The sequence below is a fragment of the Lycium ferocissimum genome, chromosome 5 (genome assembly GCF_029784015.1).
Source record: "Lycium ferocissimum isolate CSIRO_LF1 chromosome 5, AGI_CSIRO_Lferr_CH_V1, whole genome shotgun sequence".
In the NCBI taxonomy this organism is placed as follows: domain Eukaryota; kingdom Viridiplantae; phylum Streptophyta; class Magnoliopsida; order Solanales; family Solanaceae; genus Lycium; species Lycium ferocissimum.
The window spans coordinates 2,715,770-2,738,107 of record NC_081346.1 but is presented as its reverse complement, the minus strand read 5'-3'; the positions used below and the strand labels follow the sequence as shown (position 1 = coordinate 2,738,107).

The following is a 22,338-nucleotide window of genomic DNA, read 5'->3' as shown; positions in this document are numbered from 1 at the left end:
CCGAAAGAACCGAATCGAACTAGTTTGGTTCGGTGTTTGGTGTTTACCTTCAAAAAACCGAAACCGAAATAGCCGAACCGAACTTTGATGAAAGCGAACCGAAGAATCGAAATTTAAACCGAAATTTATATATTACCCAAAAAGATTAAAATTGTCCAGACCCATTAAGTTTAAGCCGGAAAAAACCCAATTGTAATAAGCTCTCTTTTACTTTTGTATCCCTAATTTTTCACTTCAGTTGAGAAAATTAAATATCTTTAACAAAAAAAGGTGATTAGGATATGTCTTTAGGATTAATGTATGTCCTTTATGTATTTTCTTAATTATTCTTACTGTATGTATATAACACTTAGTAATCCTATATTATGGTTATGATTTTCTATTCTTGTGTATCCTGTTTGTTTGATTTTAATTTTAATTTGTTAGTTTTATATTTTGTTACTTTTGAGAATATGAATTAGTGTAAATGAAATCGCTTTTAATATCATATAAAAAAAATCAAATTGAAAAAATCGAAATCGAATCGAATTAAACTTCAAAAAACCAAAATCGAAAGAATCAAACTGAACTAGTTTGGTTCGATATTAGATGTCCACCGTCAAAAAACCGAAATCGAAATAGCCAAACCCACTTTTGATAAAATGGAACCAACAACCGAACGCCCACCCCTAGTACTTTCAAGTTTCAACAAAATCGCATCAATCAACCGGACGATCCCGTTACTTCCCTCTTCTTCAAACAAGCCGTCAACCCAAAAAACTCTGCAGCACTTAGTTAACCTTTTATTACCAGTCGTCCTATTCAGTTGAACATTTCGCTTACATAGAACTTAGAGCGAGAAAGTTCTTTCTGGAGAGAGAACGCAGCAAAACCTATCAATCTTCGCTTATTCGTTCTCGTCACATTGGTTTGTTAAGTCCGGTGATTATACGTCTTGAGAATGTTCGCCGATTTAATTGATTGGGATTGAGTATTTCAGAAGTTTAATTTGAAATTCTTGAGTGTTGTTTGTGTTTCTCGTGAATTAGATTGAAGGTTGTTGTGGTGGCGTGAAGGATTTGATCGGGGCGGGTCCGACATGAGCAGCCAAGGGCAGGTGGTGACGGTTAAGGACCTCATAGAAGAAGCTAAAAAGCGGATTGTAATATTGCTCCTATGTGTCATTGGACTTTCCTATATCATGTCTCGTGAGTGTTACACTTTAATTTATTTTCTCCCAGTTTTTGCTAATGATGATTGTATTTAGTTTTCCTCCAGTTTTTTATCCTTCGATTATCGTATTATTTTGTGGTAGCTACTGTTCTTTTTCCAGACGGCTTTGTCTTGCTTTCTGTATTATTTTGGCATGGCTTCTTCACTTCCGTTACTTCTTTTTCCAAACTGCTTTGAATTACTTTCCCTTGAGCCGAGGGTCTATCGGAAACAGCTTCTCTACCTCCCAAGGTAGGGAGGGATAAGGTCTGCGTACACTCTATTCTCCCTAGACTCTAGTTGTGGGATTACACTGGGAATGTTGTAGTTCTTCTTGTTGTTTAGATGAACTCTCAATTAAAGTTATCCATTGACTTGTGAATGGTGTTTTTTGCTGCATGTAATGTATTTTTATTGAGGTGTTGAAATAATTTAATGCCTAACAACCATCCCTAGTTCAGGAATTTAGGATTCTGTATAGATATGCTTCAGGAATAAATCCATGAGGGGCACGGGTTCATTGACCAGAATGGTAATAGATGTGATTACGTTGAACCATGCCTCATGTATTGCTGACAAGTTACTTTGTATGTAACTTTTTACAAGTTGAATGTGAGTGGTTCTATTTGGTGCTTGCATATCACACATATTTATTCATCCAAAATATCATTCATCATTCTATATCTGTAATTGCTGTGCATTGTTGACACAGATAACAATCATACTATCTACATGAATGGCAGCAAGTTTTAACCTCATTTCTCTGTTTCTCTCTCCTTTTGTGCTGGGTATCTCTATTGATTTTGAGGTCAGTTGGAGAATACGTGGATTCGTTGAACAAAAACATTTACTATTTACTATATAGGTTGTTCGTTGAGAGGAAAGTTGTATTCTCTCGTCTCTCATACGTTTTTCTTTCTTTTCTTGTGCTAGAATCACGTAAGTGTTGTGGTTGCTCATGAACATATCTTCTTTCTCCAGTACTCCTGCTGGAGGTGGATCCAGGATTTAAACTCTATGGGTTCAACCTTTTAAGATTTTTAGTTTGAACCCTTTGTATTTAAAAAGTTATGGGTTCATATCTATTATTTATTGCAATTTATGCGCCGCATCGAAATTTAGAGGTTCAATTGAACCTGCACCTATCATGTTACATCCGCCACTGACTCCTGCCATGATGTTTATTGCCTCATTGGTGCGCAAGCAGAGATTGAGGAGAAAAGGAGTCGGTGGTTAGTATTTTGTCGAGGCTATGTCAAATAATTATGATATTTCCTTTAAATTCTGGAGATGGTAGATATTGACTTGTCACCTAATGAAGTAGTGAAATAATTGTACCTTCTTGATACCTTTATTAATAAAATGTTACCATATCACAAAAAAGAAGAAGAAGAAGAACTAGTGAAATAACTGACAACAAGGGGCAGTTTGATTTTGTCAGTATTTTCTACCTGCATGGCTAGTAACTGTGACTTCTTAAGTCCATGTAGAAGATTTAGACAGAAAACAATCAGATTACCAAATGTTAGTTGGCAAACCCTTGGAACAACTTAAAGGCAAAGTTGTCCTGTCATTACTTATCTAAAACAGAAAAAAAGAAAGCAAAAAAAGAAAAAAACAAAGAAGCAAAGATGTCCAGTCAGGATTTGACTTGAGAATTTAGAATCTCGGCCTCGTGAATTAAATAGATAATTTGTTTTTAAAAAACTTGCAAACAAGATTTAGCAAGGAAGACTAACTAATTAAGTTCTCAGCGAATTTGAAAAATGTTGTAAGCTAGTTTTTCAAACTTTATTTGACGCCCATGACGGAGGATGGGCCGTCGAGAGAGGGTCAAGAGAAGGATTGACAAACTTCTGAAGAAGGGCTGCACATGACACCTTTGGCGAATCTTACACGTAACGAGAGGAAAGTGAAAAGCTTTATATGGCATAGTACAAGTTCACATGGTATGAGCGTTTTTTGGATTGATGATGGCATAGCCTAAGGGACAAATCCTTGAGATCCGTTGGACCAAAGCGGACAATACATACCATGGGCTTGAGTCGTGAAAAATATGGTATCAGAGCCTGACGCTTCCTTAGTACGATGGTGGACAAATCTCAGGGAGGACGCTGAGTCCGTAAGGTGGGGTTATGTGACGCCCATGATGGAGGGCGGGTCGACTAGAGCAGGATTAAAGAAAAGGTATGACAAGCTTCTGAAAAAGGGGTGCACATGATAACTTAGACAAATCCCACATCAGAATGAGAGAGGAAAGTGAAGAGCTTTACAAGGTATAACATAAGTTCACATGGTATGCACACTTTTGGGCTCGATGATGGCAAAGCCTAAGGGACAAATCTGTGAGGTCTGTTGGATTCAGTGGCGAAGCCAGGATTTTCATCCAGGAGGTTCAAAAATTCTAAAAGGTAAATACACGAAGAAGTCAGGGGGTTCAACATCTACTATATGTACATAACAAAATAATTTTAACTTTGAAAATGCTCAGTAATTTTTTGCCGAGGGGTTCGATGAACCCCCGGAGCCAATGTGGCTCGCCCCCTAGATTAAAGTGTACAATACGTGCCATGGGCTTGGGTCGTGATACTTTAAAAGCTCATTAAGTTATTGAAAGCACTCTCAAACAAACATCCAAGAAAGCTTTACACTACTGAAGTCATTACCTGTACACGAATTTAGAAACTTCATGTTGGATTGTTGTATCCTTTCCATGTATAACAAAGATTAATGAGTTTGACAGAAAATGAAACTGGCCTTCCAGATTTCACATTATTCAATATAGCACTTTTTTTTTTTTTTTTTTTTTTGATAACATGGGAACCCGCAGCCGCTACCCTTCGGGTGCGCACAGGGTAAACCCAGCTCCTGTGCAATAGCTCGCAAACCACACGGGAGAGGTAACCCGCACTAGACAAGCCCGGTGCGACGAGTTCGACCCAAAAGGCGACAGCAGGGGGGTTCGAACTTGAGACCTCCATTATGAAAGCCCCATGCTCAACCAACTGAGCCACCCTTCAATGTAGCACTTTATGATGAAGCTTTCCAAAAGAGAGCATCCATTAGCTTAAGAGGCTGGAGATAGAGAGGGTGAAAGTTCATGACATCGGACCACGGTCAAACTAGTTTTTAAAGTGCAATAATATCAGATGCATGTTCTAGACAAAAATCCACACAGGCAAACAAATGACATGGAGACAATTACACTATTGGAAACAAATTCTTAATGACTAGAAATCAGTTGCATGAGTCATGTTGTTTGTACTATGATCCACACGTACTTTTTGTTTTTGTCATGTTGTTTGTACTATGATCCACACGTACTTTTTGTTTTTGTTTTTCCAATTCTTTTATAGTTTGCATGGTTGGTTACTCGTTTAAGACTCTTAAAGATTTATCCAATGGATTTGAAATCTTACAATTTAGTAGCTACAAATGGAACCAGGAAGAGAAGTCGGATGTTTCCTGAGACTACATAAGAAATTGTCTTTGCAACATTTTGAGAGACAATTCTTAAAGGGATCCAAGTTGAGAATTATGAGCATGGAAATAAAAGAGATTAGAAGTAACTGCAATTTTTCTTCTCAATTTGTGAGTTACACTAAATTACGTGATTAGGAGTGCAAACATCTCTCTTTCTACACCATGTGATGTTACATAAGTGTCACCCCTATGGATACTTCTTATTCTCATTAAACGTGTGCCCAATTTGGAAGCAATCTATTTCACTAGGACTAATCAAAGGCTATTACTGGATGTCTATAAGTGGGATGATCCTTTTAAATGCATCCAGAGTAACTATAATCTTTCAATGTTGCTTAAGCATTTGTTTTGTTAAATTCGACATGTGAGCGGGGATAGGAGGACCTTGACGAAGTCATCTTCTACTTATTTGGTGTTGTTGAATAGTTATTAATACAGCTTCCAAAAGTTTATGCTTGACTGTAGCCGCTGATAAAGTTGTAGTAAAGATCTTGAGAGATCAGGTTTTGAATCCACAACTACTAAACAACAACAACTACGCCTCAGTCCCAAACCAGTTGCGATCAATGATTAATCTTGGTCTCTAACGAATTTCTTTCCATCTGTCTTAATCTTGTTGGACAAGCCGATAAAGTTTACATGCCTATGCTGGTGAGAGAATGTAGATACCCGGTGCAATAATCGAAATGCACGCAAGTTGTCCAAACACCACCATTATGAAAATAACACGAGCACGTAATTCCAGTCGGGCTAATGCAAGAACTATCCATAAAAGACCAAGATTGCCTATGGAATACAAAGGTTCATATACATAGCAAAGTCAAATAATTAAATTTCTTGATTCTTAGTTATGGCAATACAACAACAACAACATACCCAGTGAGTCCCACAATGTGGGGTCTGGGAAGGGTAGATTGTACGCAAACCTTACCCCTACCTTAGGTAGGGAGGCTGTTTCCGAAAGACCCTCGGCTCAAGAAAAAGCATAGGAAAGGTTAGATACTGGTAAACAATTCAAAGCAATTATGAAAACGAAAACAACGAAAGTGAATAAGCCATGATAAACCATTCCGTGCAAACAGATACTCGCAGAAATCAAGGGACAAGAAACTAAAGATCAATGCAACTACTCGCAAGAAAGGATAAACGTGATATTTGCGTCCTTTGAAGCTTTCAGCTTTTCGTAGGAGTTAAATCTTACAGCCTGCCCTTTGCATGCCTATCATAACAAAGCTTCTTGGGTTTGCACATATACTTTTTAGCAAGTCCCCGATAAAAGAGAATCTTTTTGTCCTTCTTCTGCTTTATGTGGATGACATTGCTTTCTCTAGTAATGACTTAGCTTTGATAAATGAGCTTAAGAGAAGATTACGAACCCAGTATGATATGAAAGATTTAGGAGACCTCGCCTGGTAGGCCCCACACGGAATGAGTCTCCCCCAAAAAACCCTACATGTGATGTTCCGAAAACATAAAGGTGGTTTAGTAAATTAGAATATATTAATTAATCTTGCATGTATCTCGACAGAGATTCTCTGTTCAGAATTTATTCTTATGAGTATTCAGCTGGACTGGGAGCCTGGGTTTTTGCAGTTTCTGTTGAGTGTCATTTTCTCATTAATTACATGCTTTAACTTTATTGTTTTTTGACATGCCTTTTAGAGCTTACTGTATATCTTGGCCGAATGTCTATATGCCTTTTCTGTTTCTCTTCTCACCTTTGACATTTTTCCTGTACTTTCCACTTGCAGTAACAAGCTCTTCAGTCTTTATCAACTTGCCTGCTGCTGCTCTCCTAATTGTTATCCTTCGCTATCTATCTCTGGACTTTGATGCACGAATAAAAGCTGCTACATATAAAAACAAGTCATCCTCATCAAATAGTAGTATTCAGAAGAAACAGTTAGATGGTCCAAGAACAGTTAATGAGAAGTCTGATTGGAGGAAGAAAGTAGATTCACCTATTGTGGAAGATGCAATAGACCACTTCACCAGACACATAGTCTCTGAGTGGGTGACAGATCTCTGGTACTGCCGTATAACTTCTGATAGACAGGCAACACAGGAACTTGTGCAGATCATGAATGGCGTGCTAGGGGAAATTTCATGTCGGATGAGATCCATCAATCTTATAGATCTTTTAACAAGGTTTCAGATTCTTAGTTACAGGATGCTACTGACATATTTCCTCTTTAGCTTATGTTATATTATATCCTTAAGGAAGTCGTTCATTGGGATCATGCAGGAATATTGTCAGTCTAATATGCACTCATTTGGAACTCTTCCGTTCATGCAAAATGAGGATTGAGAAAAAGCATTCAAGATCCTTGACTATAGAAGAGCGAGATCTGGAACTTAAACTGACACTGGCTGCAGATGACAAGTTACATCCGGCTTTATTTTCTCCAGAAGCTGAACACAAGGAATCTCATTCTTTTATTTTAACAAGACCAATAATCAATTGTTCTATAGAACTATAATTAGGATTGTCTTATTTTATTTACACCATATTCTTCTCTATCTGCAGGTTCTCCAGCATCTCATGGATGGTCTCATTTCATTAACGTTTAACCCAGACGACTTGCAATGCTCTTTATTCCGCTACATTGTGAGGGAGCTTCTTGCTTGCGTTGTGATACGGCCAGTACTGAATTTAGCTAACCCTAGGTAACTATTCCTTGGGTCTTGCTTCCTGTAGGCATATCACTCTTGTTTCTATGCTTTATTTTATCACCAAAACTTTGTCAGGTTCATTAACGAGAGGATTGAATCTCTAGTTATTTCCCTAAAGAAGGCTGATAAAGGACCTACGGCCTCTCAAACAGAAAACCAATCAAGTGCGAGTGAATCTGAAAAGGTATTAGCAGATCCATTTTCTGGGGTGTTGGATCCTTCTGCCAAAGGTGTTGAACTTGTTCAGTTAAAAAAAGACGAAACTAACGATACCATGGCGAATAATGCGATGGACAACGGAAATGGAACAGATTTGTCAAAGGATCCTTTACTTTCCATTGATACACGGTCTACTCGTTCTTGGAGTTCTTTGCCATCACAACCCAACACAGATGATGGGAGAGGTCTCCAGAGACACCGCTCTGGAGAAGAGTGGGGTGAAATGCTAGATTTGATGTCACGTCGAAAGTCTGAAACCCTGGCTCCAGAAAACTTGGACAACATGTGGACAAAAGGAAGAAACTATAAAAGGAAAGAAGAGGGCAATCTAGCATCAGATTCACTCGAACAGAATTCTTTGGTCGGGGCACCTAAATCACAGGAACACTTGAAGGGGATGTTTAGACAGAAAGAGTGTGAGAGAGAAAATAAGGTTAACCTGAACCGTTATTTGAAGGCTACTCAACCTTTTCAATATCAAGAGGAAGATGAGCAAAACATAGATGAAGTCGAATCAGAGAGCACTAGTTCTTACACTACTGAGGATGAGGAACCTAGTAGTGTGACAGGTCTTGATTCTCCTGGTATTTTAGTGTGGGATGCAAAAAATAGAAGGAATGTCAATCACGTTCATCATCCACTTGCAAGTAATGCTGGTCATAAGACCAGAAAGGGAAAATCTAACAAAGGTCACATTCACTCTAAGCACTTAAATAAAGTACCATCTGCGCGGAAAAAATCCAGAGTGAGTAGCTCAACAGAGCATGTTTGGCAAGAGATTCAAAGATCGAGCTTCTTATTAGGGGATGGACATGATATATTAAACTCTAAAGATAATGAGAACCCAGAAGTTCTGAGTGACGACACTGATACAGAAATGCCTGGTAGAGTTTCAAGTGGCATGAATGCATCATCATCTTCTTTGTCAAGCAGCGTTCTTGAAAGTCACAAAATGGGTGCTAATTCTGTTAAAGGTTCTATAATTGCTGATTCCTTTCTGAAGTTAACATGCGAGGTAGTGAAGTTATTGCCGTCCTTTTTACATATAAGTTCACTTTAGGTGTGTTTGGTATGGAGGAAAACATTTTTCATATTCTTTTTTCCAATTTTCCCATGTTTGATTGGTCAAAATAGTTGAGAAAACATATTCCCCAAAGAACTGGACCTAGGGAACTGGACATGTTCAAACCACCGACGTTACACACCCGGATTTTCTGGCGGTACACTCCCGAATTCTTTCCCCTCCCCTACCCCAATTGCTCTGATGTAAAAAGCGAATGAAGGTTACATAGTCAGAAGTAACAGGTCTAGTTTCCATTTTATCATACAGCTTACTTTGATGCTTTTGATTATATTGTTTCAACACTTACCTGTAACTCATTTTCCTTATTGTTTTCCCATTTTTTTTGGATTTTAGCTGTTCGAATTTAAATCTATATTTGAGATAACATTAGTTTGCCTTCGTATAAAATTAAATTGAGCTTTCTAATTATTAAACTGCTCCACCATTTAAATTTTATTAATTTACTTTATAAAGTCATTTTTAATAAATCACTAATTAATCTCTTTTTAAATTTATATATAGACATCTTTAAATAAAACTAAATAGGAAACTTTTTTGTAATATTGTTAGGAAACTATTTTTCTCCTGACGACCAAAAGAGTGGAAAGCATTTTACTCATTAACCAAACATTGGAAAATATCTTCTGGAAAATGATTTCCACTCACCAACCGAACTAGTTAGAAATGATTTATTTTGCTGAAATAACATATTCCTGGAAAACATTTTCCGTGGAAAATATTTTCTTTCGTACCAAACACACCCTTTATGAATTACTTTCACAGCTTTGGACATCCCCAAATGTTATACCTTTTTGTGTTGCAGGTCTTGAGTGCCAATATCGTAAAATGTGGCTCAAAAACTTTTGCTGTTTATTCCTTATCTGTTACAGACGTGAACAATCATAGTTGGTCCATCAAAAGAAGGTCTCATTATGTAACTTTTTGCTTTTGTCATTATTGTGAATGTCATACACCTCTTTATCTAGAATATCATCTCAACAGTATCCTGTGTGTAATTTACTTCTGCTGCTGCTTGTGACAGGTTTCGTCATTTTGAGGAGCTACACAGACGACTTAAGGAGTATCCTGAGTACAATCTTCATTTGCCACCCAAACATTTCCTCTCTACAGGTCTGGATGTTCAAGTCATTCGAGAACGATGCAAATTTCTTAACGCATATCTGAAGGTGGTGCTCTAACAGATAGCATCTAGAAGTGTTTTTCGACTATTACTTTGTGATCTATGCCAGAGTACCATCACGTTATAAGAGTTCTCTTTGATGTCACAATATTTTATTTAAGTTCTTATCTCATACTGTTTCCAATACTCATTATTGTATATGTTATCTTGGTCTTAATTCTTAATTTTAATGGACTTCGATTCCTGAGAAGTTTCTTTTCCCTTCCTGAAGTTGATGAAATATAACTAGTTCCGGCGATATATGATGTCATGGGTAGCTTCAAAAGCAAGCATATCGTGAAATTGGATCTTTATTTGTTCCTCTAAACTATCGTGTTCACTTTTTCTCTTTGCGGATCAATTTATTTCCTTCCTTTCCTAGATGTCATCTTTAATTTTCATTTGATTAGCTTTTTCTGGGTTTTGTCACAGAAACTGCTGCAGCTCCCAACCGTTTCCAACTGCATTGAGGTTTGGGACTTCCTCAGTGTTGATTCACAGGTTGAAAGATTACTGATTTTATATTTTTTGGCTTGGATAGATTCTTTGAACAAGGAGCATTGATCTTGTATATTGTTCTGCAGACATATAGCTTTTCGAATTCGCTTTCCATAATTGAGACATTACCACGTGAGTAACTTAGTTGACATGGCTAGGGGCAGAAGGTTGGGTTTCGATTTTTATGTTAATTGTAAATAGTTCTTGTTATTGGCTTTCAGTTGACCTGGATGATACAGTACACAAAGTAAGAAAAGAACCTCCGCCCAAGATTGTCCAAAGAACTGATATCACATCCTCCATGGGAGAGGATTATGCTGAAAGAAAGGAGCAAGTCTTGATGCATCATCCTGTGGTGGATGAATCAAGATTTGGGAAAAGATTTGTTCCACTGGCCCCTCCAAAAAGACCCACCAAAGGAACTTTTGAGGATTCAAGTAGTGACTCCGACAATGTACAAACAAATAAAGTTTCAATCCCAACCATGGAAACGACGCTAAAATCAGCTGAAACTAATTCACGTGCCTCACATGCATCATCAGAATCCTTTGTTGATGCTCCTGTTGACTCCTCCCTTCCTGTAGAGGTAGCTGCTACCGACTTGAGTTAGTGAGATAAAAATATGCAAGTTGCCTTTTTTTTTATGATGCCTTCTCCTTTGGTTTCTGTAGTAAGAATTACATGTAGTCTTTACCAATTTTTTTTTTTTAAAAAAGAACCACGTGTAGTTTTAGCCTTTCGATGACCTAAGATGGTTTTGAACCTTTTTTTTGTTTCACTGTAGTGGGTGCCTCCAAACGTAAGTGCACCCGTTCTCGACCTGGTTGACGTCATTTTTCAGCTCCGAGATGGTGGATGGATCAGGTATTATTCTATTTTGCTCTTGGACCTGTTTGATTACTCATTTCTGTTATAAATTTCTTGGGCCGACATCCAGGAGAAAGGCATTCTGGGTGGCGAAACAGGTTTTACAATTGGGAATGGGTGATGCATTTGATGACTGGCTGATTGAGAAAATCCAGCGTCTGCGCAGGGGTTCAGTAGTTGCTGCAGGCATCAGACGTGTTGAGCAGGCAAGTGTCACAATTTAGTTGTTCTTTCTTTTCACAGTGATAACAGCAAATCAGTTTGAATTCCCATTTGTTGTGATTTAATCTATCAATACGTCCCAAATAATAGAATCTCTTCAGGATTTGCTAGTTCAAACAATTCGCTGTCCTCCTTTTGTTATCTTTTGGTTCTTATGTATGTTTCCCTTTCTTTTCTTTTTTTCCTTTTTTTTTTTTTTTTTTTTTTGGTGGGGGGGGGGGGGGGGGGGGGTGTTATTTTGTAAGCTTGCTTTAAGAGAAAAAGCTATAGAGTATTGCTGTGTTAAAAAGTATGTGCATTCAGATGACAGAGATGGTGCATGCTTTTTCTTAGAAGCCTGTAAAAGTAGCTTCGGATAACTCATGATACCCACGATTCTGTGATTAAGATTCTGCGATACTGTATCAAGTGTTCTCATTCACTGTGCTCCATGTAGATTCTATGGCCTGATGGAATATTCATAACAAAGCATCCAAGGAGACAACGTCCGACCCCATCTGCTAGTCCATCTGCTAATTCTCCACACAACCAACCTCCTACTCCGTCATCATCACCAACAATAGAGGATATCCAGAAACTGGAGGAGATGCAACAGAAGGAAGCAGAAAGGCGCGCAAACCTTGTATATGAGCTGATGATTGGTAGGGCACCAGAAAAACATGTGCCATTGGCTATTGACCATTTCAACATTCATGAAAATGTATAATACCTTTACCTAGTTTGCATTATTTACTCTGTAAACCTTTCACAGAAAAAGCGCCTGCTGCTGTCGTCGGACTCGTTGGTCACAAGGAATATGAACAATGTGCAAAGGATCTTTATTACTTCATCCAGGTAATATAGTCAGTGCTTTAGTATCTGCTTTAAATATGATAACCTTTCAAATCTCCGTCTTGTATTAGTTTGTGTTCTAGGAAACCTTTCCTGAAGTACTACTAATTGAGGCATTGTTTTTACAGTCATCTGTGTGTCTGAAGCTGTTAGTCCTTGATCTTGTTGAGCTGATACTGTTGTCCGCTTTCCCCGAGCTGGATGGCGTGTTCAGTACATTGCACAAGGATAAGAGGAAGTTTGGGGAGCTCAAAATAGATTAGTGTGCGCGAGTTTCAAGACAGTTGGTCCATCTTTTAAAGGAAATTTATATCAAAAAGTTTTCGCTTTAGTATTTTCTTTCCCTTTGTCCCTCCTGGGAACCGATTTTTGCATACAATTTTCTTTCCCTTTGGCACTACTGGGAATCGATTTTTGCTTACATGTCTTGTAAGCTAGTTGCTAACGGCGTGGAAAATTTTGTTTTGTGGAAATTTTTCTTAGAAACACAAACTGTTAAAAGTTGAGCTAGAATCATCTTCCTTGAGGACACTTTTTTTTTTTTTTTAAAAAAAAAACTGTAAACTATATTTTGACCAATACCCTTGTAAATATCATTATAGTTGATATACAGTTCTTAAGCAACATTGTGTTTTTCTGGTTGTATATTCTTCTAAACAATCAGTGTGTTAGTTCATTGCTATAAGATCAATGGTTTCATATGTTCAGTACTTGCAACGACTTGGCCATTAATTCATGAAAGCTCATTCATACTCGAAGTTTATCAGTCAGAGTAGACGCACATTATCCATCAATTGAACAGGCATTGTGTTTAGATGAAAGACTGCATTAAAGGCCAACATTCCTATAAAATGAATGGTCCTACTAGTAAAATCTGCAAGCAAATTCCAAGTACAGAAGACCACATTTAGCAATTCATTGATCTGCCAGAACAGGAAAACGCTTTTAACGGCATCTTTTTGTCACACAACTCAAATATTCCCCCACCATACACTAGTGCCAAAACCTCTGCCTATCAAGACTTGTGCCAATAACTCAGACTACCAAAGCTTGCAAATGGAAAGAGATCTCGTATATTATCTGATCCGAAGTCGTGCCATGGTTTTTATTTTAAATCACTTAATTGACCATAATTTGAAGTCCAGGAAACATTCTTTATCCTTGGTAAACCATTAAAATTCAGTGCTTCGCAAACTAGTGTTCTCATGAAACATGCATCTTCATACAACATGTAAATGCACCTAATAGCAAAGGAGGTCAGCTTAATAGATGCACATCATAGTACTGGGTTAGAAGCAAGAAGCAATAGAAGATTACGTATAATGGTGGCACAGGTTGAATAAACATTGCAAAATTACGAGCATAAAAACCTCAATTCTCAACTTCCAGGAAAACATAAGCAAATGAACAGGACAAGCAACCAAAAATAGAAAGCACTATAAAATAAAATCCATCTGTATCAAAATGATAATTTCAACAACACATTTCCAAAATATAAATAACTCTAATTTTGACTGAGCATCAAACCCCGGACATAAGCTTCCCAAAATTTTCCCGCTCTCTAATACTCGAAAACCCAAATTAAGCTAACATAATCAAAAGTACCCTCCTCAATTACTCTCTCGAAGAGATTCAAGCAGAAGCGGCAGCCTTCTTCCTTGGAGCTGCTTCAGTTCCTGCACGAATATTACAAATGAGTTCATTAACATAGGCAATTCGCAGCTCCTAACTGTACAAGTTATTAGACAAAATTGGCAAAACAAGAAACCCACCATACAAACGTTTTTTTTTTTCACTTCAATTAGAAACGTGGATAACATATTCTTCCTAGCTCAACTAGCAAACACTTAACCAAAAAACCCTAATATATTTCATTGACAATGTGGATCAAAGCTTATGTAGAAACCAAACAAAGACAAGTCATAATAAACCATCAAAGCTTATGCAGAAACTAAAGATGAGTGAATAATGGCAAGCCATAAATATATTGTATACCTTCTCTGAAATTGGTCTTGAATCTGCGAGGGACATTGCGGAGGTACCTCATACGTCCAGTACCAGTTGTCTTTCTGCGGATTGCCTTCACACTCCAGTTGTCTAAAATAACATTTCATTCACGATGACAGTAAATTATACATCTGACTTAGAAGAAAGATTTGTTGGACATCATATACACACACACAATACAAATGATTTGAGGGAAGATAAAGAAAGCAATATTACATGATCTTTTACGGGCAGCAGGATAAGCACAAGCAGAACAACGACTTTTCTGGAGATGGAAACTTCGGCGACCACATCTCACACATAGTGTGTGAGTCTTGTTCCTCCTCTTACCGAAACTTCCTGTTCCCTTACCCTACAATATTAATAATAATACAAAATTCCACATTCATTAGCATATCATCTACCTTTTTAATATGTAGGTTGAGGGAAAGAAACAGTAATGGAGTTTTACTTACCATTGTAGATGAAGTTGCAGAAACCCTAGCGTGAAAGATGAAATGCGGCGATAATAGCAGTGTTTATACTTGGTGGTTTGAAAGGGCTTTTAGGGTTGTTTAAGTGGGCCAAAAGTGATTTGGGTTATTATTTAGAAATTTATCTTTGCCGAGCCTATTTCTTCTATTACTTGGCCAATTTGCAGGATTGGCCTTCGCTGGGATGGTCTTTAATTTTGGTCCCTCAAATTGGTGGTCTTTAATTTTTTTCCCTTCGCCTAATATCCCGAGATTCTGGGTTCGAATCAGCTCAGTTAAAATAAAATAAAATAAAAAAATTATAAGGCAGAGTTTTGTAGCAAAGAAATTTCGCAAGGTAGAGTTTGAATGCAAAACTCTATCTCAGGCAGAGTTTCAAACTCTCCCTCAAGGCAGAGTTTCTGCCTCTACCTCTGCCTTGCGAAATTCCTTGTTTTTTTTTTTACTGAGCCAGGGTTCGAACCCCCAACCTCATGGTAGTAGACGAAGGCCAAAAATTAAAGACCACCAATTTAAGGGACAAAAATTAAAGTCCAGTGCCTTTGAAGGATGATCGTGCAAATGACCCTTTGTTATTTATCTTGCCGAGCCCATTTCTTCTATTACTTGGCCCCGGAAAGAAGAAATTGCGCGGTTTGGCATTCAAATGGGCTCATCTTTAATTTTTGGCCTTCAAATGCTAACTAACGACTAGCAAGGCATAAGTTATTAAGGGCACCAGCCAAAATTTATAGAATATTATGATATGAAAATATAAAATTATGTCCCGTGAAACAGTTATTTGTGTTGAGGGACAAAAGTTGAAGACCAGCACAAAACAGGATCAGAAGTGCAAATGACCCGACGGGAAACGCAGTAGGAGTACGTAAGACTAATGAGATTTAAAAAAAAAAAAAAAGAAATGAAATAATGACAAAAAGGTTTAACTAATAAAAAAGTAAAAAGAAAATATTGTTAATGGAAAAAGAATGGGAAAATACACTAATTTGGACATACTCCTGTGCTACCTCTATGCCATTTGGATTGGGTCGCATCAATATATCTGGGTTGAGTAATTTAATTCACATTGAATTAGTATCTGGACAAATCATACACTGCCAAGTGGCTTTTTATAAAGCCCCATCCAGTCAACTAGTTAACTGTTAGTTTTAGGGGGCATTTTTAAGCCAAAAGATAACGTTGAGGGCATTTTTGGTCCAAATAGGTAGACGGAGGGGCATTTTTGGACCAATAGGTGAAAGGAGGGTATTTTTGAGCCAAATCCAATAGGTTAGGGGTCTTTTTGGCCCTTTTCCAATATTCTAATAATAGAACATGATTCTAGAAGTTGATAACTTGATATTAATACAAAATTTCACTACTTCATTTTGCTTGATATAATGCTAGAAAACTTGAAAATTAATGGAAAAAATGTGGAATTTTAATTCTTCAATGCTCTTGCCGTTGAAGATATTAATATTTTTAAACCTTAAAATATTCAATATTCTTAAAGACAATTAACCACAACTATTTAGAACCTACTGCTATAACAGAAAATGGGGCCTCACAGATTGAGGGCCCTAAAGCCTCCGCTTCAGTCGCTTGGCCCTTCGGCCGCCCTGTTAATACTACTTTGACCTAATTCAAAGGTATGGACAAAAAGAAAAGGTAGTGGACGAGTATGACAGTTGAAACAATGAAACGTAAGTTGTGTAATTGAAATATATGACTAGTTTGAAAGGGTCTATATATTATCCCTTGAAATTACGATTCAGAAGTTAATATTCAGAAATGAGTTTTAACTTAATACACAGACAACCTAGACACGTGAAAAAGGTATATACAAGACATAAGAGTGTCTAGACATAAAGAAAGAATGGATATAAAGTAAACAATATGATAATGGTGGACAAAATAAACTGACAAAATGAAAGAAATTTAATCTCTATATATAGGTTGTCGTTTAGTTCCAATTAGGCTATAGCGATGGTACATGTCATTAAGCAAATCTATATCAGCTGTATTTATGACTCATGAATGTTGTTGACGCCCTCATTTCGTGAGCTTGCATGTGCTAGGCTTTGGTAATATACCCAATATTTGTCTGATCTAAAACTACTTATTGAGAGTTGACTGTTCAGTACTATAAAGTAAGAGCGGATTATATGAATTTATTGTTGAGGTAGACAATGCCTATTGGAGCATGTTAAAGACTGCAAGTGTTAAAACCGTAGAAAGAGACTGATGTAATGAGATTGAGCCTCATCTCCTCACCCATTACAATCATCTCTTCTGTTTATGGCCCTTATCTTCATCAACCAACACTGTACCAATCTCTTAAAGATTGGGGGTCCAAAACCATCTCTTCCTCTAAAAGTAGGAATCACTAAATCTACTCGATTAGTGGCTACTTAAGGCCTTTCTCATTTATTACTTGAGGTCCCATTGGCAGATAACTCTACATAAATTTAGATACTCATTAGTTATATGTACTAATCACATCAAACATCCATCCAACTCATTGTTCAATCCTTTCTTTGTAGTGATCATTATTGAAATTCCATTCCCTAATTCCACCATTTAATTATTCTTAGGCATGCAGTTATAGCTTTAAATGAGCCTGAACCCAACTTCGGCCTAAGCTTAAATATTCTCCTTCTTATAGGTGGACAGACCATCAATTCTGAACCCTCGAAACCTCTTGATCATTGATTCCATCCATCAACCAGCAATTAGCTTTTCGTTTTGCTCCTCTTTATACCTCATCCTTGCAAATTTCTGTGCCGGCAGTAGGGTCAGAATAATCAACATAATGGAAATAGAAAAATATATCTGGAGGAACAACTAAAGCAAGGAAGTGTCCCATGTATTTCATACCCTTTTGCTTTTTGTCTTAAGCTAACAACGAGCAAATCAGCCCTGTCTGTCCCCTAATATTAAACTACTTGGAAGTTTTAACTTCAAAGAAGCCAAACATATTGCTGTATTCTTGCTGCGCAGATAAGAGAAAAATCAGATGGACGAGTTGTACTACAAGATAGAGCCACAAATGCTGCTTAAGAAAACCATCCAGAAGACTAAGAATTTCCTCCACAAAACTCCCCATAATCTCAAGTCGTTTCTCTTTAGAGGTCACGACAAGCTACCTAAAGTTGCTCGTCACCTCAATCCTTTCTCAGGCAGCAGACGAATATTTGGCAGCAAAAGAATCTCAAAGTCTACTGTTCAGCAGATAGATGAATTGTACAGGGACTACTATGAACAATGGCAACAGCCTGATCACAATGAGATTTCAGAGAGAAAGATCGCTGGCAAAAAATTTAGGAAATATCAAGGGATGGCTGACGGAGATACGGAAAGCCAGAGGAAAATTTCAGTGCGGTTCAGTGTGAAGGACATGGAAAGAGAAAGGAGAAAGGAAGAGGAGAAGAAAGGGCGAGAGGTCTTAACACGAAGCACGAGTAAAGGGGGTCTAACTTTACTGCAGAAGATGGAGGAATTGGAAATGATGGAAGGAGAAGATATCGATCATGTGCTGGATGTGCAAGAAGTGCTCCAATGCTACTCTCTGCTAAGCAGTCCAGTTTATGTTGACATTGTTGACAGATTTTTCATGGACATGTACACCGAGTTCTCGATTCGAAAACCATCAGGCAGTGTCAACAGTTCAATGCGAAGACTTGGTCCTCTCAAGCTGTAGAAACAAACAAGCATCCTTTGCGTGTGCCTCTGAGATTGTGAGTGGTGGTGCAATTTCTCATCTTCTACTTCTCTTCCTGTTTGGAATTTGTCATTCGCTTAATATCAATTAAAAGATCCAGGAATGTGTGTATTTCTCTATTTATTTGTGTAATATGATATTCAGAGTATTATTCTGCTCAATTGATATTTTGACTGGTGTGTGCTTTCTTTACTAGTCAACCTGACCAACTGTTTGTTTAACTTTTAATGAGCTTTGGAATATGCCATAAGAGAAAGTAAAACTAGATTTGAGTCTTTAAAGCCTGTTTAATTCATATAAACAAAACCAGAACACTTGTACTACTAAGGACGATGATATCACAGAATTTCAAGAAATTAGAAAGTGAAGCTGAGGGACCAAAACCAAAATTTCAATACGCTAAGCAAGTGAGCAAACCATTGAGCTTTTATCAGGAAACTTTCCGGCAATCTTTGCGAACCTGTCCCACTGGTGCAGTCAGGACTCCCAAGTTAGAAAGCTTCATCATTGTCAAACCAAAATCTTTGTGAAACAAAGACACATCTGAAGCATAAGCTTGAACCCAGGTTTTAGTTTCTTCCCCTGCCGTAAGCTGTTGATCTACATAGAGTATTCCCCTGCCTTGTAGAAGACTGCGGTAATATAGTGTACCAAAACTTTCTCCAGGTCCTTCATAGTCCATCTTCATTGCTGGCTCCTCCACCGGGACGGATGACAATTGAACGATAAAAGATGAAGGTGAAGGTGATGCTGAAATTAGTTGGGACGGCGATAGTGATTTTGATGCTGGTGACATCAAATTAGTAGCCTGATTGGTGTTGCATTTTGACCTCAAGAGACTCAAAAATTCCGAGTCCATAGAAGGGTCAGAGCTATTAGTCCCGCTGAAGTTGTAGAGCCTGTTGACGAAGAATTTGCAATGGATCTTTCCAGTGCTGTGAGCCCCTGCTGCAAATAACTCGAATCAAACACTACCAACATAAACTAGATTTCATCCGTGTGAAAGCAATCAACACGAAGATTCCTACTAGTAAAAAACAATACCTAAGAGGCTTACTGCCTCCCTTTCGTCGAAACCTTTGGATGAGAATGATTCAATGATCTTGGAAAGATCATCCTGAGGACTAGGAAGCTCAAATGTTGCAACTTCTGCGAATGAAGCTACACTGTCTCTCCTTCCTGTTTTCAGTGGGTAGAAAGGGCCACCAGCCTGAAATTAATGGAAGACTCTTCAGTTGTGTATTGGGTATACAAGTTCACTTATTATACTCTTCAGCCAAAAAATATGAGTAGTACTTATTATACATATGTTCCACAATCCAAAAACAATAAAATGCATGATAAATACAAGGACTGAATCCCCTTGACTTGAAATCACAAACTTGATCTAGCCTATTTCAATAAAAATTGAATCCCTTTAATAAAATTCTAGTTCCACCACTGTGAGACACACACAATTAACAAATAGATATAGGAATTACCAAAATAACACTTTCTCTAGCAGCCAAAACAACAGCATCAGCACAGGAAACAACTCCTGGACAAGCTTCTTCAAGCTGTGATTTAACGATATCTATAACGTCAAAGCCCTTCAATGACTCGTTGGGCGGAGATTCTTTCTCGCTATGCATTCCCTCAACAGAGTCCAGTAAAACTGAGGCATCACATCCCTGTTATTTAGCATTGATTGATTAGAAAGCAACGAGTCATAATAACCAAGTTTGCATTGACGAGAACTTCTCAAAGACAACATATATACTTCAAATTCAATGCTCGCCGTTGAGAAATTCAATATACTATTTGAATTGGAAAAGAGAAAACAAATTGATTTTTCATGATAAAGAGCTCATTTGTTAACATTATCAGTAACAAATTAACATGAGAGAACAAAAGTTTATACTAAGAACTTACAAACTAGTTATCCGGAATTAGTAATATAACCAATAACAAACCAAAAAATGGAGCCACATAGCAAAACAAAAGCAGAAACACCAACGGACTAATCAGGCCTTTGTTTTTTTTTTTTTTTTAATCAATGATCAGAAAGCATTATACTATTGCCGATTTAATAAACATCCTCGATAGCAATCAAACAATATTACTAAAACTGATCAAAATACTTCGAACTCCTGCTTCGTCATTGACTATAACGCTTAACTTTTAGTTGAAATTGCATAACCAAAAAAGAAAAAAATGCACTGATGTATAAAACACGTTCAGGCCTCTGTTTTTTTTTTTTTTTTTTTTTTATCAACAATCAGATCCAAATTATGAGAAGAGAATTAACAAAATCCAATTTAATAAACTTCCTCGATAACAATCAAACAATATTACGATAACTGATCAAAGTACTTCAAACTCACACTTCTTCATTGACTATAACCCTAACTTTAAGTTGAAATTGCATATATAACCAAAAACGAAAAAAAATGCACTGACGTATAAAAAAACAAGCAGAAACTGACACTTTGAAGTTTGAACTCCTGCTTCGCCATCCACTATAAGGTTAAGTTTAAGTTGAAATTGCAACCATAAACGAAAAAAAAATGCACTGATATATAAACAAACAAGAAGAAACAAGAGATTATACAAGTAGCTGTTTCGGAAAATGACCTCAACAAAACAGTCGTGGAAAACAAGCCTCAACAATGCAGGAGCAATCTGTGGTCTCTTTTTAAAAAGATCTCTAACGCTTGATCTGATTATTCGCTCAGCTTCAGGACAAGTTTCATGGTAGTAATCGTATTTGAGAGAACCAAGTGAGCTAGTTTGTTGTTGGAGCTTCCTTCTCTCTACAGAAGTAGTAGCAAACATTGGAAGAGGTGGAAACGAGTAATCAAAAATCGAGTTAGAATCATCATCAACATTATCATTATCATTAACAGATAGAGAGTAATATTTGTCAGTGCGTGAAGAGAAATGCTTATTGATATCAACGTCTTGGTTCTGTAAAGAGATGAGAACACATAACAGAAACACAAGAAAGCTCAATTTCCGTGTAAAATCCATGGGAAAAATATTGAAACTTGCTGATGATTTTTTTGAGCAGCGCGGGAATGGAATAATTGATAATGGAAGTGTGTGCGTTTGTTACTTGTCAGTGAAGCTGGCTGTGCACCGTAACTAACTCTTACCCATCGTTAACAAGAATACCCTCTATCTTTCCCCAATTTTCATTTCTACCATCACACCACTTTCTTTTTCATCGTCTTACACTCCCTTGGTCCATCTTTATTTTTAGAGAATTTCAAAGTTGACTTTAGTATTATTTAGGCAGCCCAATCAATTTTGCTTATTACGATTGTTAAGGTTAAAAAATGTAGCAACAAATTGTGATTCATAGTACATTATCTATATAGACACACCTTTATCTTCGAAGGCTCCTATTACCTCCCGACAAAAACGGTGGTAATTATTCCTTTTAAAAAATTATTTTTTGGCAGTTCCGGCTTTTATCCCTAAATATATCAAAATATTCCACAATGAATGTCTAAGTTACACCGAGAAAATGCATCTTAATTTTTGGGATGGAAAGAGTATTACATGGTGCAAGAGAGAGAGAGAGAGAGACTTATAATATTTTTTTTTTTTTTATGACAGTGGGAAACTTATATTTTCTTACTCATCAAACTGGTTTTCATTATGATTTTCCCGTCCTATAATTTAACACAGCCTTGAAATATTTATATTGCGTTCTGAAACTCACATCCATAGGTGTTTGAAAATGAACTATACGGAGTATTAAACATTAACTTCTAGAAATTTCATCTCTGAAGAAACGCAGTTGAGGGAAAGACTCAAAATTCGCTACTTTAGGAGATCAAGAAAAGAGACTGAAATATATCAAAATATTCCACAATGAATGTCTAAGTTACACCGAGAAAATGCATCTACCATTATGCTCTTATTTTTGGGATGGAAAGAGTATTAC

The 22,338-nt window shown here is 37.2% G+C and overlaps 4 protein-coding genes across 4 annotated transcripts; 2 read left to right on the top strand and 2 right to left on the bottom strand.

Moving 5' to 3' along the window:
- Positions 1-680: 680 nt before the first annotated feature.
- On the top strand, positions 681-12,764 carry LOC132055412 (uncharacterized). The gene is made up of 16 exons (XM_059447214.1): positions 681-1,187; positions 6,426-6,822; positions 6,920-7,098; positions 7,203-7,341; positions 7,423-8,581; positions 9,453-9,553; positions 9,672-9,816; positions 10,242-10,310; positions 10,394-10,439; positions 10,529-10,893; positions 11,092-11,171; positions 11,245-11,380; positions 11,833-12,037; positions 12,148-12,230; positions 12,356-12,532; positions 12,590-12,764. Exons 1-15 carry the CDS (start codon positions 1,079-1,081, stop codon positions 12,488-12,490), a joined length of 3,348 nt encoding a protein of 1,115 aa, XP_059303197.1. The 5' UTR covers positions 681-1,078; the 3' UTR covers positions 12,491-12,532; positions 12,590-12,764.
- An 803-nt stretch (positions 12,765-13,567) lies between these two features.
- Positions 13,568-14,786, bottom strand: LOC132055413 (large ribosomal subunit protein eL37x). Its single transcript, XM_059447215.1, has 4 exons — positions 14,690-14,786; positions 14,451-14,586; positions 14,223-14,324; positions 13,568-13,903 (listed from the first exon to the last, which is right to left on the bottom strand). Exons 1-4 carry the CDS (start codon positions 14,690-14,692, stop codon positions 13,860-13,862), a joined length of 285 nt encoding a protein of 94 aa, XP_059303198.1. The 5' UTR covers positions 14,693-14,786; the 3' UTR covers positions 13,568-13,859.
- Positions 14,787-17,153: 2,367 nt separating this feature from the next.
- LOC132055411 (uncharacterized) lies at positions 17,154-18,599 on the top strand. The gene has a single exon (XM_059447212.1). The coding sequence runs from the start codon at positions 17,703-17,705 to the stop codon at positions 18,384-18,386; it is 684 nt and encodes a 227-aa protein (XP_059303195.1). The 5' UTR covers positions 17,154-17,702; the 3' UTR covers positions 18,387-18,599.
- Positions 18,600-18,654: 55 nt separating this feature from the next.
- On the bottom strand, positions 18,655-21,474 carry LOC132055410 (putative Peroxidase 48). Its single transcript, XM_059447211.1, has 4 exons — positions 21,021-21,474; positions 19,889-20,077; positions 19,452-19,617; positions 18,655-19,352 (listed from the first exon to the last, which is right to left on the bottom strand). Exons 1-4 carry the CDS (start codon positions 21,414-21,416, stop codon positions 18,838-18,840), a joined length of 1,266 nt encoding a protein of 421 aa, XP_059303194.1. The 5' UTR covers positions 21,417-21,474; the 3' UTR covers positions 18,655-18,837.
- Positions 21,475-22,338: the final 864 nt, after the last annotated feature.

Coding starts and splice junctions, on each gene's coding strand:
- LOC132055412 (XM_059447214.1), top strand. CDS start 1,079: ATGAGCAGCCAAGGGCAGGTGGTGACGGTTAAGGACCTCATAGAAGAA. Junction 10,311..10,393: donor TCCTCAGTGTTGATTCACAG/GTTGAAAGATTA, acceptor ATTGTTCTGCAG/ACATATAGCTTTTCGAATTC. Junction 12,038..12,147: donor TGTATATGAGCTGATGATTG/GTAGGGCACCAG, acceptor AACCTTTCACAG/AAAAAGCGCCTGCTGCTGTC.
- LOC132055413 (XM_059447215.1), bottom strand. Junction 14,325..14,450: donor TGCTGCCCGTAAAAGATCAT/GTAATATTGCTT, acceptor ATGTTATTTTAG/ACAACTGGAGTGTGAAGGCA. Junction 13,904..14,222: donor CAAGACCAATTTCAGAGAAG/GTATACAATATA, acceptor ATATTCGTGCAG/GAACTGAAGCAGCTCCAAGG.
- LOC132055411 (XM_059447212.1), top strand. CDS start 17,703: ATGGACGAGTTGTACTACAAGATAGAGCCACAAATGCTGCTTAAGAAA.
- LOC132055410 (XM_059447211.1), bottom strand. CDS start 21,416: ATGGATTTTACACGGAAATTGAGCTTTCTTGTGTTTCTGTTATGTGTT. Junction 19,618..19,888: donor CTAGAGAAAGTGTTATTTTG/GTAATTCCTATA, acceptor CATTAATTTCAG/GCTGGTGGCCCTTTCTACCC. Junction 19,353..19,451: donor GGAGGCAGTAAGCCTCTTAG/GTATTGTTTTTT, acceptor TATTTGCAGCAG/GGGCTCACAGCACTGGAAAG.